This window comes from Mastacembelus armatus, chromosome 7, assembly GCF_900324485.2.
Source record: "Mastacembelus armatus chromosome 7, fMasArm1.2, whole genome shotgun sequence".
Taxonomy (NCBI): Eukaryota; Metazoa; Chordata; class Actinopteri; order Synbranchiformes; family Mastacembelidae; genus Mastacembelus; species Mastacembelus armatus.
In genome coordinates, this window is record NC_046639.1 from 5763874 (window position 1) to 5782387 (window position 18514).

Consider the following 18514-nt stretch of genomic DNA (forward strand, 5'->3'; position numbering starts at 1 on the left):
GTGGATGCATAAATCAAACATTGTAAAATAAGTTTAAGAATCTTAGGGTCAAAATAAAAACATTTTTCTTTTTTCCAGTCTGCAGTGACCATGTCCACTATGTACTACCGGTGCTGTAACTATTAAATATACATGAATTTAAATACTATTTATTATTTGTGAGTGACTGTTGTATGTACAGTAAGATGCTACAGCGACATGTTGTAAGAACGAACAAATAAAGCCACTTTTCAGTAAAACATTACTCTTCTCTACATATCAAATGAACAGTCTGTACTTCAGAGTAATTTGCTTAACACCATCAAAGTCAAGTAATCCCATTCATTCACAAAACAGTGCAACTATATTCATGAAAAACACTGAAATGTGTGATTAAACTCCACTGCATATAGACACAAAAATTAAAAAAAAACATAGTATGAACAAAGTTCAACACTATTTGAATCAGGTATAAAAAAAAGATGCAGATATAATTAAACATTTGTAAATTTATGATAGCTGAAGTTTAGTCATTAGAGCAGTAGCTTGTCTGATTTTCCAAAGGGAAACAGTGCCATCTGCAGATGGCTATGAAAGGTCTTGGATGTATTATGCAGTGGCAGACGAAATAATATGGCAGTTGAAATACTGGCCTGATACACTGTGGTCTCTGACCATGTGTGAGCATCACACAGTCTGAGATTAAAAACCTTTCACTTTCTAAATCATTGCAATGTGGTTGGAAACAGGATTCATCTGAAAAGGACACTTTTTATCATTTAAAATCTAACAGCATATCAACATAACCACAGCCAGACCTCACTGGACAGCCCAAATCTACTTTAAAGGTTAAGTGCATTTAAATATCCAGTTGATTTAGACTAAACAGTAAAGGAGATCATTGTTCTACCACAAAAGGAATGCTCATTGTCTTGTCTATCTCTGGGTGGTTGAAGTCCTGGACTGAAGGGCCGGATTTAAGAAAGAGTCCTTTCTCATCAATGAAGGACTTCTGAAACTCCTGTGAAGGAAGAGAAAGTCAGATTATTGTGGCTGGTGACAGATATTACCACTAGTGTTTTAAGTTTGTGCAACCTGGAGGGTATTGCACAAAATCAAGATAAGTAATTATGGTCAGATTTTCCTTTTAGAAATTAATGTGGTTTACAGTCACTCCATGGTCTTCTGTAGATATGTTGCATCATTTTAATTATCCTGAATTATAATACTACAGATATATTGTCATTCATTTACGTGGACCCACTGACCTTTGCAGATGAATGAATATCAAACTGTGAGCTACAGATTCTCAGATGATGGCATCAAATATATATGCAGGCTGCCAGGCCCAGCCCAGACAGCACAGTGTCCTCGGTGTCCCAGAGACAGTCTGTGTAACACTGAGGCACTAAGTAGGTGGCATGTTTGTTTATTGTCTTAGCGACGCTGAAAACCTCAATAAAGGCACTATTTGCTGCTGAAAACACTAGGACATATATTAATCACCTTCCTTAGCTAGAGAAGACCCCTCCACAACAAGCAGAAGTTCTTTATTAATGATAGGATACCTAAAATAGATAGAAATAGATCAACTCATCAGATTATAGATTAAATAAAATCAACTAGATATATTTGTTTTAACCTAGGTTATTTTATCTAAGAGTAGAATACATTAACTACATAAGATTGATACGCATTGTGGGCACGTTTGCAATTAATCATAAATTTCCTGAGGAACATGCAACCTTCTGAGTGATATGATATCACTCACTTATATCTCTCTTACACTTAGCGTGACATAGATCCACCTTCTCAACCTGGCTCGGCAAACGTAGTCAGGATGTGCTGATTCAACTAGATCAAGCCGCACTTTTTCAGTCATCCCAGTTTTCTAACTTCTACATTTGTGCAATGCCCTCTGGGAGTTCCCCTCTTTGCCCCGGGTGTTTTGTTATGTATTGTTCAGTTGGTAAAATCAATCTTTACAGGCAGCATTAACTGTTACATTAACAGTAGATAATCTATCACAGTAAAATGATGAAGTTTATGTAATTTCATACTGTGCAGCTAAGTATATATTGATTTGAACCTTCTACATATCACAATTTATCAAGGTAGCTGCAGTACTTATAAATCAACATGAGGAAATGCAATTACCTTCCATCTTCTAGCCTCAAGTTTCTAGACTCACATAATGCAGTTTCAAGATGAACAAGGAAAAACGTTTTACATCAATCGATGTTTGTGACTGTTTGATCCAAGATGAAACCACACAAACGTACCTCTTTAAAAGTATCTCCATACGTTTTGTTGATGTATCTGAGGAAGGCAGTGGTCCACTGGAGGGTGGTGACTTTATCTGTATCTGAGTCACAGAACGGCACCAGCACGTTCAGCTCATCACAGAACAAACGAATCCTCTTCCTACACAGCAACATGGACAGTACACATGGTTTTACTTAGTGTTTCTAAAGCTTTACGGAGCTGTGACCCTGTGCTTATTTTTATTTTTGATGAATCAGTCAATTACTGTCTCAGTTAATTGATTGTTCATTTGATTAATAAAATACAGAAAACATGTCACAATATCCCAGAGCCCAGGATGACATAAGTCAGCATATTAAGGAACTACACATTAGGATTTTTTAAAATTTAGTACCAACATAGTGGGAGATTAAGTTGGTCCCTGAATAGAAAGATCCAAAGGTTATAGGTCAATCGAGAAGACCTGTGCTCTGTCTGAGTTATACCACAGGGCTGCAAACATCAGTTCGTCTGCCACTTAAGTCCAAGTTGATGTTTTTGAACTGTTTGCCTTAGATGGCTGTGTAAATAATATTACAACACTAAACCTGTGACAGGTAAAAATTATAACAATTGTAAAGCATGTTGTGTTACTTTTGATAGCTAGCAACCAAGAGCATTTGTCCCCTATGTCAGCTCAGGCATAGCTGCATATTTAAGGGCTTTTCGGGTGGTAAATTACATGTTTATTCTTAAACATAATATGAAAATGTAGATTATGTAAGGGTTATATTGTTTTTATATATGAAAGTTATTAAAAAGGTACAGCAAATAAATTCTTCAGCACCCTCAGCCTGTCCTTAAAGAACCCTAGGGTGATGCAGAGAGAAATAAAGAAGTAATTTGGGACACAGTCTAGAATTGGCTGAGCTCGCACACCCACTTTACTTTACATATTGTCACAGGAAAACACTCCTGCGGCTACATCCTGACAAGAAAGCATGATAGTGTGATTAGAAAGTAAATTCATTTTCAGTATTTCATGAGCCAAATGAGAAAAGGAGATTGCAAGACACCTTCAGCTATCAGTAATGACAACCCACCTGCGTTCTCTCTCCTTGCTATTGTGTCTTTCCTTGCGCTGGCTAAGTGACATAGCCGGCTGAGTTCTTTTCCTGCTGCTGCTCTCTGCTTCTCCAGTTGAGCCTTGGGCAGCTTCAGCAGCCTTCATGGGTTGAGAGCTGTGAGCACGACCATGCTTCCTGGTGGCAGCAAGTCTCACCATATCATCTATGAAAATGATGATATGAAAAATGAGCATTAAACACAAACCTGTGCTTGTATTTGCAGCTTAACATGGCAGATGACAATTTACATTTTTTGAAATAAGTAATGATTATTACTTTCTTTGTTCACCAAACGCTGCTCTTCAGTTAGGTTGCTGCTACTAGTATAGTGGGCCTTTGTAATAATTCTCTCTGGGAGAAAATTAAATGAAAAACTCTTGGGAAAGATTAAACCTTGGTGCTTGTTAGGTTCCATAATTTGAGGAATATGGCCAATCACCTGAAATTACACACAAACAAATGAGTAAACAAAAATGATTACATTAATGCATAACAAAATGTATTTTGTTATCTTTTTCATCATACTTGACCACAAGTGTTGGTGACTGGGTTAAATACACCCCCTACATATGGGTTGGAAACCTCCAAATGACTTGCTCTGTCAGTTTTCATCCACTTCTGCATCTGAGGATGTTTGACTGCCTCTTGAGCCTCTGCAGATTGTTGAAGCATTGTCAAAAAACTGAAACAACAACCAAAGATTTACACATTTCATCACTTTAATGTTTCAGCATAATGTTATTATATTTACTGACAAACCACAAAAAAAAATTATAGGAGTGACACCTACTTGCTGAGAACTGCTGACTGAATATCTTGCTGTCTTAGGGTGTCAGCAGACATTGTGTTAAACCTTTTCTCCAAGCAAACTCTAGCAGCTGGTCTGGATGGCTTCTGTGAAGATGAACTGCTGCTGAGAGGTGGATCATTTGGACTGTCTTCTCCTATGAGTCTGGCCATAACAAAAGTTGGGACTTCTCCGTAAGAAGGTGGAGTCCTTTCTCCTGGCATCACATGACAGTGTTCATCAGTCGAAGTCGACAGGTCTATAGCTTGAGCGGCTGTGAAGGGAGAAATTGCTGTGGATCCAGTGGTCTCTTTTATCATCGCTGAAGCAGGGGGACATCTGGCATCTGGTCCATCTGGAGGCCCACCTTGTGGCTCCATGTGAGTTTGGATAAGGTGCTGAAGATGTGTGTAGTCTGTGTCTGTCATGTCCATCAGACCGTGCTCAGTCCCCAACATCTGCCCCTGGTTATGTGTCACAAGACCAATTTGGCTGAAAAGCAGTCCAGTAGAGCCGCAGGCGTGTTCTCTGGATGAAGGTGACATATGGATGGTTTTACAAACTGAGGAAAAGGATGACATCCCTGACTCTAGATATGGGAGTGATATCAAGAAACATTTTACTTGTTTAACATTTCCATCAGAACAGACCATAAAGTGTACATGTTGGCAGAGTTTAGCTAACCGCGGTGTGCCCTGAAAACTGACTCATAAACTGACTCACCTGCGAACATACCGTCAAATACATTGTTTTTCAGTTTAACCACAAAACACCGATAATGCTGACATTTAGCACTTTATCCAAAACTGCAAGGTGTCAGTGAACAAACAATCCGTAACGCTAAATAAAAAAGGAAGCTTGTAAATTTGGATTTGCGAACGAGAAACGTGTTAGCTAACGTTGAACTAGCGTTAGGTACAGCAAAAACTACCTTACAAATTATAAACGGGGCAAGATTTTTAAGAGTCAATTATTGAGTCGACGATTTTAAAAATGTCAGATTATTTATACGTTGAAGTTATTAATCACGGTTTAGCACTGCTTTTCACTCGTTTCTTCAGATTACTTACTGCCAACACCGTGTTCTGGCCGCGGGGAACAAACGTTGGTGTCCCGCTGTTACGCAGAATTCTGCTGCCGAGAACTGCGCGCTCCTCGCGGGAAGACGCACACGATACCTGAAGCACCGTTTAGAAAAGCAGCTGTCGTGCGCGTGTTCCCGCAAGGAGCGCGCAGTTCTTAGCAGCAAAAGTCCGAGGCTTCTGGGTTAAAGGTCTTACACACAATAATTGTCCGATCATTTGTGCCTAAACATCAAAACTTCCAACTATTAAATAAAAATCACTTTTCAAATTAACTATCCATTTCCATATAACTAGTACGTTAACTCTGATTCAGTGGAATGAGGATCATGACAAAATATATCAAACTCAGTTAACATTTATGCTCTTGCTGGAGCAATTCAAATCCAGAACAGCTAAACATGTTTGCGAATTACCCTACTGTGGGAAATATAAAGCTTTTTCTTTTGTGTGTGTGTGTGTGTGTGTGTGTTTTACCACACTTGCTATTCAAATTGATTCAGTGATGGAAGTATTAAACTAATATTGCTAATATTAGTTTTTCACTTCAATATGTTTATGAGACAGCTTGTTAATTATGCAGACTGACAATTTAAATACAAATTACGTAAGAATGAAATATAATATTTACCAAACTTACCAAACCAAGACTTAGCCAAACTCCATTCTGACCAACTACAATGGTCAAATACTACTAATCAGTTGGAGATCACTTGATATCAAGTATCAGTATTAACAGTGACATGGGGGGGAAAAAACTCTTTTAGCACATCTTCCTTAATCTTATTAAGCAACTTTACTTAGTTTTGAAAGAAAAAAAAAGGAAATTCCAGCCGCAGGTATACCAATCACATATATTAAACTAAAACAATTAAAAACCACCTTTGTCGGTACTCATCAGTTGTGAGTAATAATAATGAACCATGTCATCGGCCTCTGTAAAGGAGTCATTTTAATTGCCCCTCTAAAACACCTACAAACCTCTGAAAAACTCTAAACCAGTTTTTTCCCCACAAAAAGCTGTGTGCTGGCACTGTGCTTAAACATAAGAAAACATCGGGTGTTGATATTATTAGCATAGCAAAGAATCAAATCAATCCAAATATCAATGACAATAAACCACAAATTTTAAAAGGTATATGTCATTTTATTGACTTCTTGCCATTCTATAAGAACAAGCCATGTTTTATCAGCAGATAAAAGCCAGATCAACTCTACTGTACTATGGCTATGTTAAAAATGAAACAGAAAAAACTGTATAGTTTCTGTACAAAACATTCCTGACAATTTCCAACTACAAATGCACATCAAGTTGAACTTACAACTCAATATGCATTTCATCCAGGGCTAAGAGGTATTTAGTCCTAATCAAATAAAAATAAATGCATTTATTCTGAATATAACACAAATCACAACATAATGAATTGAAACACCTCAGGGGATTTACAATGTCAGATCATCATGAAAAAACATGGACAACCAATTTTCATCAGAAAAATATACATTCAGTCTGTGTTATGCTGTACTATATCCAATGGTCCATATATTCTCTCTTTACCAGTTACATTGTCCTAGTCCTTTTCTTCTCCACTCACTATGACTGGATCCACACACTTCTTTATTTTAGGACTTTGCTTTTGATCCTGTTCCTGCTCCTGTCTTTGCCCTTTGACCAACTCTCTTTCTTGACTCACTGGTCTATCTGTAGTCCAAGCCCTATCCATAGAGTGACCCATTTGTTTTTGTTTAAGGCTGAAGACATCATGATTTTTAATCATACAATTTGGAAAGCGAATAAGACCTTCTGTTGGAGTGGGAAGTAAGGCAGCTCTGGGTCTCTGGGGTTTTACTCCTTGCTGATTTGATGGGTTGTCAAAACCAGGGCATGAGTTTCCTCCATTGTTTTGTGGTGGACCTGCAGACTTGTTGAATGGTGCAGAATGTGGATTACCAGGATGTTGAAATCTGGTAAATTGATGAGGAGTATTGAAATGAGATGCTGCCATTTTTTCTGAATATCTCAAATCTGTGCCTCTTCTTTCATTATTGGTTGTTTGACCTCTCTTTCCTGGTTCCCTGTTTCTCATGTCTGGCTCTCTGTTAACATACCCTGCTGCCCTTATATCTGGTGTCTGCATATCATTCTTCATGTCTGGCTCAGAGTCTCTTGACTCCACACCTGGGCCCATTATATCCGGACCTCTTCTATCAGACCCAGTGTTTGTTTCCCATCTACGAGGTTCATGTCTTATATCTGAACTTTTATCAGGCCCTAGCCTTCCAATATTTGGACCTCTCCTCCCTCTTCTAAAACCATACTGAAATCCTCGTCTCTCCGGTCCATGGCTTCCAATGCCTACACCTTGGCTTTCGTTCCCTACTCCACCACAATCTAAAAACGTCTGCTCTATCCCTGGACCTTCAATGTTTGGATTTCTGTATCCAGACCCTGGGCACCCTAAATCTGGACCTCTTCTTCTATTTGGACATGAATTCAACAAATCTGGGCCTCCCCTATGAATCCCAGGTCCTTCCATGTTTTGCACTCTCATATTTTCCCTACAGTCTGGCTGTCTACAGTCATTTCCCATACCTGGATCCCCTTTCATATCTGATCCTCTAAAGGCTAGGCCTCTTCTGTCATGGCCTTGTCCTCTATTATCTGGATCTATTTCCCTTTTGAAAAAAGGCCCAGGTCCCCTTCTGTTTGGCTCAACACCCCCTCTCCATTCATTTCCAGGTCCCCCAGTACCAGGCCCTGGGTACACCATATTTGGATCATCCTGGACAGCCCCTGGACCTACTGCCACAGGTCCACTATTCCTGTCATCTCCTGGACCTCTCACAGGCCCTGGAAACAGCAGTTTTGGTCTTTCCTGTATAGGCCCTCCCTCCATACTTTCAGGGGCTCTCCATTCACCATGTACACTTTGCCTACTATGTTCATGGCCCTGCTCATCTGGACCTTCTTGTTTAGGCCCTGGACCCCTATTGCCATGCCTTTTCCAATGATCTCTGGAAAATTCTCTTTCATGTCCTACAGCCGCTATATCAGGTCTATCTGACCATTGTTGCTCAGCATCTGAACCTTTCCATTGCTCTAAACAGTGTAAACTGCGTATATCTGACCCTGCTCCTCTAATGTTTCTTCTCATAGGCCTTAGACCCCTTCGATCGTTTCTATCAGGTTCTGGGTCCGCTACATTTGGGCTTTCTTGGATTGATTCTGATTCTCCAAAGTCCGCCCCTCCCCAGTCATTTCTTCTATTACGTCTTAGATTGTCTGTAGTTTGACCAGTGTGCCTGATGCCTGGGCCTTTAAAGTCTGGACCACCTGATCTTCTCCAGTCAGGTCCTGTGCCATCCATATCCAGACATCTCCTTTCAGGCTCTGGTTCCCTGAAGCCTGAGCTTCCTGACTCTAGTCTGTGAGGCCCTGGGCCCTCATTGTTTAAGCCTCTACTTTCCAACCCTGGTCCTCTAAAATCTGAACCTCTGGGACAGTTCCCATGACCTTCCATAGCTATTCTTTCAGGCCTTATTCCTCTGAAGTGTGGGCCTCTTCTATCAGAACCTGGGACCTCCATATTTGGAGGTGCTCTTTCAGGCTCAGGAACCCTGAACTGTGGACCTCCTGGAAAACTCCTGTTGTTTTCTATTCCCTCTACACCTGGAAGCCTTCTATCTGGCCCCTGTCTTCTGAAATTCCCTTCTGGTCTCCTTGTGTTTGGACCTCCTTGGCCTCTCCTGTTGGGCCCAATTCCAGGGTCCATTCCTGTGACTGGACCTCTCCTTTCACAACCAGGCCCTCTTAAGTCCAGACCACTTGGTCCACTCCTGTTAAGCCCTGGACCTTGTAGTCTTATCTTGTCAGGCTCTTGACTATCCAAATGGGGACCTCTCCTTTCATGTCCTGGCCCACGAAAATCAAGAACTCCTGATTCTGTCTCGTTGGGCACCTGACCACACAAAGCAGGACCTCTCCTATCAGGCCCAGATCCACTGAAATCTGGAGCTCCTTGTCCTGGAACCCCCATAACTGGACATCTCCTTTTAGGTGTTGGTCCTCTAAAATCTTGATCTCTGGGCCCTCTGTTGTCAGGTCCTGGACCGTCCTTAGACAAGTGTCTGTTTTCAGGCCTTGATGCCCAGAAATTTGGACCACCAGGCCCTCTCCGGTCAGGCCCAGGACACTCTAAAGATAGTCTTCTGCTTTCAGGTCCCTGTCCCATGAAGTCTGGAGCTCCGGCTTCTCTTCTGTCAGTCCTATGACCAACCATATTAGGACCTGTCCTTTCAGGCCATGTCCCCCTGAAATCTGGACCTACTGGTCCTCTCATGTCAGGTCCCGGGCCTTCTATTCCTGGACCTTTCATTTCAGGCCCTGGCCCTTTAAAATGAGGACCTTCATGTCCTCCCCAATCAGTCCCAGGACCCTCCATAACCAGACCTCGTCTTTCAAACCCTGGTCCTCCTCTCCCAGGTCCCACATTGTCCATTGGAACCATCTGTTCAGGCGCTGGTCGCCTGAAATCTGGCCCTCCTGGTCCTCTGCTGTCATACATCGGAGTATCTATGTCAGGTCCTCTCCTTTCATGTCCTGGAGCCATGAAATCTGGACCCCCTCTGTTAGGCCCCTGGCTCTCCATGTTTGGACCTCTCCTATCAGGCTGATGATGTCTCCATTCATCATGTGTAAATGGTTTTCCTCTGAATGGACCTGATCCTCTTCTATGTGGCCCTCTCCACTCATTTCTTATGTCTGATCCTGGGCCATTCCAATTTGGGTCCCTCATATGTGGATCCAGGCCTGGACCTCTCCAGTTTAAATTTGTACTGTTTGGCATAAGCCCTCTGTCTTCTTGATTCATTTGTTCATTTCTTCCTTGCATGTCTGCATCCCTCTTACTTGGTCCTGTTTCTCCAATGTCTCTGCCTGAACTTGCATCTGATCCACTCATGCTATCCATATCTTGGCAAGACTCCATATAACTTCTACCTTTCATATCTAGCCTTCCTAGGTCATGCATAGTTTTTAATTCCCTCAAGTCAGAGCCATACACACTTTTTTCAAACCTAGTATCTGTCTGTGGATGCTTGAAATGCCCTCTAAGACCACTACTGTTTTGTGCAATGCAGGGCATGTTGGACCTACCACTTTCATAATTTAAGTTTGGTCTTAGTCCTCTTACGGACATATCTTGGTGTCTGTGTTGGCCTTGTTTTTCATCTGTCATTGCTGGAGATGGAACTCTATCTTCTGAACCTATAAATGCATTAAATGCATTAAAACTAATTTCTTGATCACAACCGACTTTGTTGATGTCTGCATTTCCACCATGTGGCTGAAACTTCATTTTCTGAGGACCTCCTACTTCTAAAACTGAACTGCCATCATGCCTTGACTGCCTAATATCTAGTGCCCTACCTACTATATGTGGACCTCCAAAAGCTTTGTCTCTCCCTATTTCCATTGCCCCTGGCCTGCTATCTGTGTTTTCTTGCTGTTGTCTATGATCCTGTGTCTTTAGACACAGGAGATCCTTCTGCAGGTACGTAACATCTTGGCTTCTTGTCTCATCAACTACAGTCAGCCCCCTTGTATCTGGACTTGGATGATACATAGCTAAAGGGTCCCCTGGCGCTGGACTACCTATGTCAGACACAGGTCTATCTGGAAGAGGGGCCTGCATGACTGGATCATTCTTTTCATTCTGCTGGCCTGATTCTTCCTGATTTGTAACAAAAGGCACAAGCTTTTGTTCTCTGATTTGTGGTTCATTATGGCTCATATGAAGGACTGGACTCTGAACTTTTGGATTCACACCTTGAATACTAGAACCTTTCATATCATGCACTAGGCTCATTATCCCTAAACCTGTCATGACAGACACTGCACCAGTTCTATCAGTATGGAGTTGCTGTGGCTTTGAACTCTGTATCCCTGAGCCTTGTGTGTGTGCTCCAAGACCCCAAATGTTGCTTTTGTCTTCCATACCTGGACCTCTTATATCAGGTCCTGGTACTCTAAATCCAGTTTCCCTTAAATTTATCTGTGATCCCAAATATCCAGGGTCTTCCATATCTGGTTTTGGTTTCCTAATACCTGTATTACTAATACCAGGTTCTGGATGCTTGGTCAAAGGTTCGATTTCAGGTACTGAGCCCTGACTATATGGTGCATTGAGGACTGCTGCCTGACCACAGTGGGGATAACAATCATTTTCAACTTTAACAAATGTCACTGAGACACTGGTATGTGTCTCAGCATCTCTGATTTCCTCAATATTATCAGTGTCATTTTTTTCTATGGTGCTAGGTTTTATAAACTGTGGCTCTGGATCAGGGCTTTCAGGAGAATCTCGAATTGGTGGATCAATTTCTCTTAGAGGAATTGTACATTCAATTTTACTGTTAATCAGCATGTCTTGCTGAGAGGGTTTATCCATAGGGGTAGAACATCTGCTGCCTATTTCATTATAGTCACTGACTGAATTCTTTTTTAACTCTTGGGATTTTTGGGGTTCTGAAATGTCAAGATTTTTATTGTCAAGAAGTTCTGGTGAACAGGAGGAAAAGTCTTTGTCAGGAGTCTCAACAAGATTACAGTTTAACGGATGTCCATCAGGGTCATTTTTAATGCTACCAGGGGTAGATGATGATGTGTTATCCTCTAAAAAATCTCCAACAACAGAGTCCAAAACAATTCTTTGTGATTGGGTCTCAAGACTTTGTGGGGAAGTCCCTCTGTGCTGTTGTGGTGAAAGGGACACAGAATCTTTTTTTCTAGGAGAAGATGGGGATCTTCTATGCCCACGAGAATGGCGCCGTCTAGTATGCTCTTTGTGGTGGCGAGCCTGGCGTTCAGACTGATCTCTAGCTCTATGCCTTGGCCTGTCCCTTTCACTTCTTTTATGTCTGTCCCTTTCTCTACGTCTACGGGAACGTGAAGGAGAACGCCGTTGTGACCTTCTTGAAGGACTTCTATGGTGATCCCGTTCATGATGACTCTGCCTCTTTGGTGACAGCTTTCGCTTTCGGCTGTGGTATGAATTGGGAGGAGTTCCTTTGCGGCAGGTACTATGACTTGCTCTAGACAAAGATGAATCACGAGTCTTTTTACTGCTTTGAAATACATCTTCTTGAATTTCGTTAAAAAGTGATTCATCCTCAGGATCGTAAGCTACATCAGAATCATCAATCTCTCCAGCAGAGGAATATTTTTCACTTTCCTTGACATTTTCCTGTGTTTCATCTTTCCCTGTAACTGTATCTGTGTCATTTTTAAAATTAGAAACGGCAGTTGTGTCTTCTAGCTTAACAGTTTGTGAATCCATGTTTGATTTGTCCAAAGTCTCTGTCTGTTTGGTGGTCTTGTCAGCTGTTTCTGATTTCATTATGCCATTCTGCAGAGATGACAGTTGATTGAGGGGCAAGGATTTTGATGGGGGAGACATCAGAGACTCAGAAACAGAAAAATGAGCCATGAACATACCCACAGCCTCTCTCTGTTGACGCAGTGCTTCTTCCTGTTCTTTCAACTGCCGCTTTTGTTCTTCAATCTGCTTATTAAGCTCCTCAAGCATGCGCTGTTGTTCTGTCAGTGTTGCAGCTGAGACAACCACAGTGCCTGTAGGAAGGCTTGGCATTACTGCAGTTGGGGTGGAAGATTGCCCTGGAGAGGGAGTGGCGCCTAGTGTTACAACCTGGGTGGAAAGTAGAGTTGGGCAGGGTGGAGAATCTGATTTTTCAGCTACTACAGGGTTTTTTGTTTGAACATTATCAGATTGAATATCTTCAAAGATAGTCTCATCCTCTGGGTCATAGGCCACATCATCATCCACAAGACCTGATAATGCAGTGCCACCTGCCTTAGTTTTTCCTATGTTCTGTGGAATAGTTATTCCATATCCCACTGCTGGCTCATACTCCTCCTCTGGGTCATATGGTCGATCAAAGTCATTTTCCTCTTCTTCTATCTCTTTGACTATGAATTTCTGTCCATATTGTTGAACAATTGGATCCACAATTGATCCAGACCCCTGAGAAATCACTGGGATCTTTTTATCACTTACTGTTGTTGTTGTAGAACTGCCGCCAGAAGAGGCTGTGGAGTCAGTTTTCTTGTTGCCAAATAAAGTTTTCAAGATAGTCTGCAGTGGTGTCTTATTGGATGCTGTTGTGAGATTCTTGTCACTGATGCTAGAAGTGTATTGAGTGGCACCAACAGCAGCTGAGGTAGAAGCAGGAGGGCTTGCTCTAACTGAAGTTAAAAGAGCCGGTATGGTAACCGAGCCAGAAGAGGAAGAGTCTGATGGTGATTCAGGGCAAGTTGGTGAAGCTGGAAGGGTGGTACTAGCAGGGGTCTCTGGATCATAGGGTTGAAATATCTCCAATTTGTCAGAACCATAGAGAACAGGAGGTTTTGGGATCCACATAGGGTCTTTGGACATGTTGACACTGGGTCTCTTCTCTTCAGTTTCCTGAGGAAAGCTTCCTGGACGTTTTGTCTTCTGGATGATTGCTAGACCCAGCAGAAGATTGGGTCTGTTTTTTTCAAGTCCTATAAAAATAAAGATATAAGAAAAGCAGAATAAATTATTATGTATAATTATTATTATAGCATACCTAAATTAAGTACAGATATTTTTTTCTAAATGCTTGCCGGACAACTTTGGTCACAAAATTTAAATAATTTTACAGATTGTACACAAAACAGACATATAAGAGTATTAGTGAAGGGCTTTCACCAAGGTAATTACTGATTTATCAGTAATTAAACAAAAACTTGAACTTAATAACTCCAAAGAAGGAAGTTGGTTACTTTACAACAACAGGTGGAAATTGGACATAACATTTTGCTGTAGTGGATAATAATTAATTTTCAGTAGGTACAGCAAACCTGTCATCCTCACTTAGTCTTATCCCTTAAACAAACTTAATAAAATATTAAAAAAAAAAAAAAAAAAAAAAAAACAAGCAGATGACTCCTGGGTGAGAAAATGCAGCCTAAATATAAGCTGTTACTGATGATATACTGTAGATACTTGACTAAGACAAATAATGCAAATGTTTATTATGCAAAACTAAAAAGGTAGTCAAAGCATGATCACACCTGGTCCTTCTAGAGGTTGTAGTATGTGTGGGATTGATTCCTTTGTACTGAGTGGGACAAGGTACATGTCCTTGATGGAGCGACCGCTGTTGGCGACCACACCAAAACGACCTCTGCTGCTAAAATAGGAAAACAGTGACACATAGGCCACCTCTTCCTCCTCTGTTGCTGGATGAAATCTGATCACACACAACTCCTAATAAGCACAAAGAATAAGGCCATATGTAAAATACTGATATATTATCATACAAGGCGCAGAAAAAAATATTTTATATAAGGCTTGCCTTTGTCACAGAGGTCTTAACTTTTGCAACATAGTCCCACACTGTTTCAGGCATGATCCGTCCTCCAATTTGTATAGTGTCAGGTAGATCCTACAAGAAAAATAAATGCCCAGTCACAATGACAGATCTGTTTAATATAGCTCATATAGAGAATAAATGATTATTGTTAATTACTATACCACTTTCAGGTTTTCAGCCGATCCTGAAACCAGATAACCCTTGGTGACAAACTTGGCTACAGTGAGCATGTTTAGGAAACCTTTCCATAGTATGTCCTGCTTAGCCAAGAAGAGAGCAGTCTCACCATCAGCTGGGGGTTCAGAAATCATGGCCCTGAAACACAAACCACAACAGGACAACAATAATTACATCCACTGCAGATCCCATCAAAAGTATACTACCCAAGTCAGAAAAAAGAGGAATGTATTATGAACTTATTGAACAGTTTTTTAAATACCTGCCAGTGCCATATAGTCTGGGATCTGCTGAAGAAGATGGCTTCATTAGGATAGATTTGGGTAGAGGTTTTTTTGGTGGTAGTGACGACACTGGTCCACAGGGGGAGGCAGAGCTAGTCTCTCTAAGAGGGGCATAAGGGGCTGCTTGATTATGGGCTGTGCTAACAGGACCAGAGGTACTACTAGACAAAGCAGAGAACCTGCTTGCTGCAGTGCGAGGGTCACGTCTCGTGATGGTCACAGTGGAGACAGCTGGAATCACAACTGGAGTATATGCTCTCTTTGATGCTGCAGCTTTAGAAGGATCTGATGGGGTATATTCCATGACAGGGGAAGCAGGAGACTCTAAAGTAGGGGAGGCTGGAGAATCCATTATGGGGGAAGCAGGGGATTCCACTACAGGCAGTGCGGGAGAGTCAATGATAAGGCGGGATGGAGGATCCATCAGGGGAGATGTTGGAGAATCCATGTCAGGTGAGTCAGGTGGTGCCCGCAGAGGGGAGTCGTCTCCTGTGGGCTTTCTCCAGGAGGGTTCAGTCTTGTCTCTGTTTTCAGAAACCTTGGGTTTTTTCTTTGCTGGTTCCTCCTCTTCCCCAGCTGGTATCTGGCCTTTGAGAAGGAATACAAAAATTATAAAAACAACTAATAGTAACAACTGGTAGTCACTGGATAATAGTCTGGCAAAATCCATTTTTAATTCACCTGTGCAAATTTTGCATTTCAGGTCAAAAAGGTGAGCTTTATGCTCTGACGTTGTGTCCTTAAGCATGCAGGCAAGAATATCTGATGCAGCACTGCTCTGACTTGGCTGGTTGGTTCTGGTCTTGAGAGCAGGAACAGGGAGGCTTCTCTTTTGTTCCTGGGAAGCCACCTTTACCGACACAAAACAAGACTTAACCCAAAAGATATCTTAACATCCTTGGCGATTCAGGATAAATATTTTCATTGAACAGGATGGACAATATAATGACCATATAAAAATGTGCATTTCCACAACTTTAAGGCAAATGAGTAAGGTACGCACTGTGCTATCAGATCTTCTTTCCAATCTTCTGTCAGGTCTCAAAGTGGACAAATCAACCTTCACTGCCTCAGGCTTCTGCAGCGAACTTGTTGCTTTAGCAGCTACATCCTTAACCTAGATAGACACAGAACATCACTTTGGATCTAAACATAACTTCACCCTTTGGAGACCTGATAAATGCAAGCATAATACCTGATTTTGCATTGAATTTGAACTTAGTGTCTATTACACTTTACCTCTGTTACTTTTGCACTTGGCTCTGGTGCCTTGGTAGCCTGCATATCTTTCTGGCTCATCCTGACCAATCTGAAAGGACTGATCTCTCCACGTACAAACCGATACAACAAACCCTAGAGAGAACAGATAACTGTCAGTTTGCTAAATAACTATGACTAAAAACCTCACTATAAATATTTCTGCAATATTGTGAGTAGTATTCAAATGTTTGGTTAAAACAGAGAACACAAAACAGAAAGGGGGTTTATCATCTTTGAACAAACCTTGTTTCTTGGGTCTTTTAGGTTGAACATTATAGTTCTGTACTTGTTCATGTATTTGCTGTCTGTGTTGCGAAATATGTCAAACATCTCCATCTCAATGCTTGCAACAAGCTTCGCAGCTTCACTCTCAGACACCTCCAAATCCTCACAATCACACACCCTTGACAAACAAAAAACAGTTAGTCCAAAAATCTGCAGTGTATCACTACGCTATGAGATGTAACTTTGAATTGTAAAATGCACAACAGTCACAAATATGTTAACAAATATGTTATGTAGAGTGTGAAATGAGTGATGGAAATGAATGTCTACTGCTTCACATTGGTGGATACCTGAGTTTACTCACATATTCACAAAAGGTATGCCATATTATGCTCAAAGGTATTGACATCTACAACTTGGGCTCCTATCACCATCACTATGTCATTTTCAGTATTAAATGTTTGTATATTGTTTGTATAACATGACCCTGTATTACCAAAAACCCCGGACTGCAGGTTCAGACAAGCCTATTAAAGCACTTCTTACCTTTTAAACAGGATGCTGGTGAGGGTGCGCTGGATGCTCTGTCTGACCTGATTATTGGGCTGAGAGGGTCTGGAGGAGGGAGCACTGGGTGCAGGAGGCACCGGTAAATTCCGGGTTTCGTTCAGTAGTGTGGGGGCTGAAGAAGGCTTCTGGCCTGATGTGTGGCTGCTGGGTGGGGACTGAGGTGCAGACTGCTTCTTTGGTATGACATATGTGGTCTTGGTGACCATAAGGGCTCCAGTTTCATGATGTCTGGGCACTGAGGTCAGTGGGGATTGTGCAGCTGGAGGCAGACTAGATTTTGCTGGGGTGTCTGGTATTGAGGGGTCTAATTCTGCAGATTGTTGCACACACACATTAGTGTCTTCCAAGTCTTTTGCTTTTTCTTTAGAGTCTCTTTGTGCTGGATCTGCCTCCGTAACAGGTGTGGAAGAGCGTTCAGATTCTATGGAGGTGTCCTCTGAAGACTGTGTTGAAGAAGCAACAGCTTCACTGTCAGCCTCTACATCTTTACTGTCCTTATTAGCTGTTAGAATCAAGCACAGCAGGGTATGTTGTGAATATAAAGACATACAACTGTCTTTTTAAAAAGGAAGTGGTACTAACACTAAAGGACCATTACATTACATACAAATTATTATTTACTTGTTGTTTATGTCACAAACGTTTGAATAATCTTTGTGTAGTGTGCCTGTGTTTGAAATATCATTAAAGGAATAAGCAAAATAGCAAAATCCATTCACTGTCACTGTCTGAAAATTACCAAAAGGAATTTAACCATACTGTGATTTGATGACTGAAAAAATATTACATAATACCAAAAATATAACCTGGATGACAAGGTGGAATTATTAGATACAAGCATACAGTCACAGACACATGCTGATAGGTTTTGTAAATAAGTAGTGTATAAACTAAATAATTATTTTTATTCCATGTTATTACACTCCTTTACAATGATAAAGGGAAAAATAACCTTTATTTTTCATGCAACCTTCAATTGTAATGTTGCTTTCTAATTTTTACAACTTGGATCAAGATAATAATTAATACTGTGTAACAATGTACTAGTATTGTTACAAGACAATTTCATAAATATTAATTCTGGTTCGGTTAATGCTCATTTAAGTGAGACTTCTAGTGTGTAAAAATATATATATAAATATAGTAATCAGCTGGATTAAAAACATAAATGTACTGTGATACAAGGTCTCACATTAGGGTGGGGTGTAGATCATTTTATGTACATATATATATATATCTGTTTTGTTTTTTACAAATCAAATACACATTGTTAACAACTGGCACTGAAACTTGCTATATTTTACAATAAACTATTCTATCTTCAAAAAAAAAAAAACTAAACTAAACTCAAGTTAAGACAAT

At 40.9% G+C, this 18514-nt stretch overlaps 2 protein-coding genes across 3 annotated transcripts in view; both read right to left on the minus strand.

Annotated features, from left to right (window-relative positions):
• Positions 1 to 536: 536 nt before the first annotated feature.
• Positions 537 to 4806, minus strand: LOC113146163 (transcription factor-like 5 protein). Its single transcript, XM_026333474.1, has 6 exons — positions 4141 to 4806; positions 3876 to 4032; positions 3627 to 3789; positions 3327 to 3513; positions 2262 to 2403; positions 537 to 1000 (listed from the first exon to the last, which is right to left on the minus strand). Exons 1-6 carry the CDS (start codon positions 4788 to 4790, stop codon positions 878 to 880), a joined length of 1422 nt encoding a protein of 473 aa, XP_026189259.1. The 5' UTR covers positions 4791 to 4806; the 3' UTR covers positions 537 to 877.
• A 1423-nt stretch (positions 4807 to 6229) lies between these two features.
• LOC113146149 (uncharacterized) overlaps positions 6230 to 18514 on the minus strand; it is a 28767-nt gene continuing 16482 nt past the window's right edge. For both annotated transcript variants that reach the window (XM_026333454.1, XM_026333455.1), the window contains exons 8-17: positions 17129 to 17654; positions 16601 to 16760; positions 16337 to 16450; positions 16101 to 16214; positions 15779 to 15947; positions 15076 to 15685; positions 14798 to 14951; positions 14619 to 14708; positions 14335 to 14530; positions 6230 to 13782 (exon numbers count right to left, since the gene is read on the minus strand). In XM_026333454.1, the coding sequence (XP_026189239.1) occupies positions 6791 to 13782; positions 14335 to 14530; positions 14619 to 14708; positions 14798 to 14951; positions 15076 to 15685; positions 15779 to 15947; positions 16101 to 16214; positions 16337 to 16450; positions 16601 to 16760; positions 17129 to 17654 (9125 nt within the window). In that variant the 3' untranslated portion in view covers positions 6230 to 6790. The remainder of the gene's footprint in view (positions 13783 to 14334; positions 14531 to 14618; positions 14709 to 14797; positions 14952 to 15075; positions 15686 to 15778; positions 15948 to 16100; positions 16215 to 16336; positions 16451 to 16600; positions 16761 to 17128; positions 17655 to 18514) is intronic.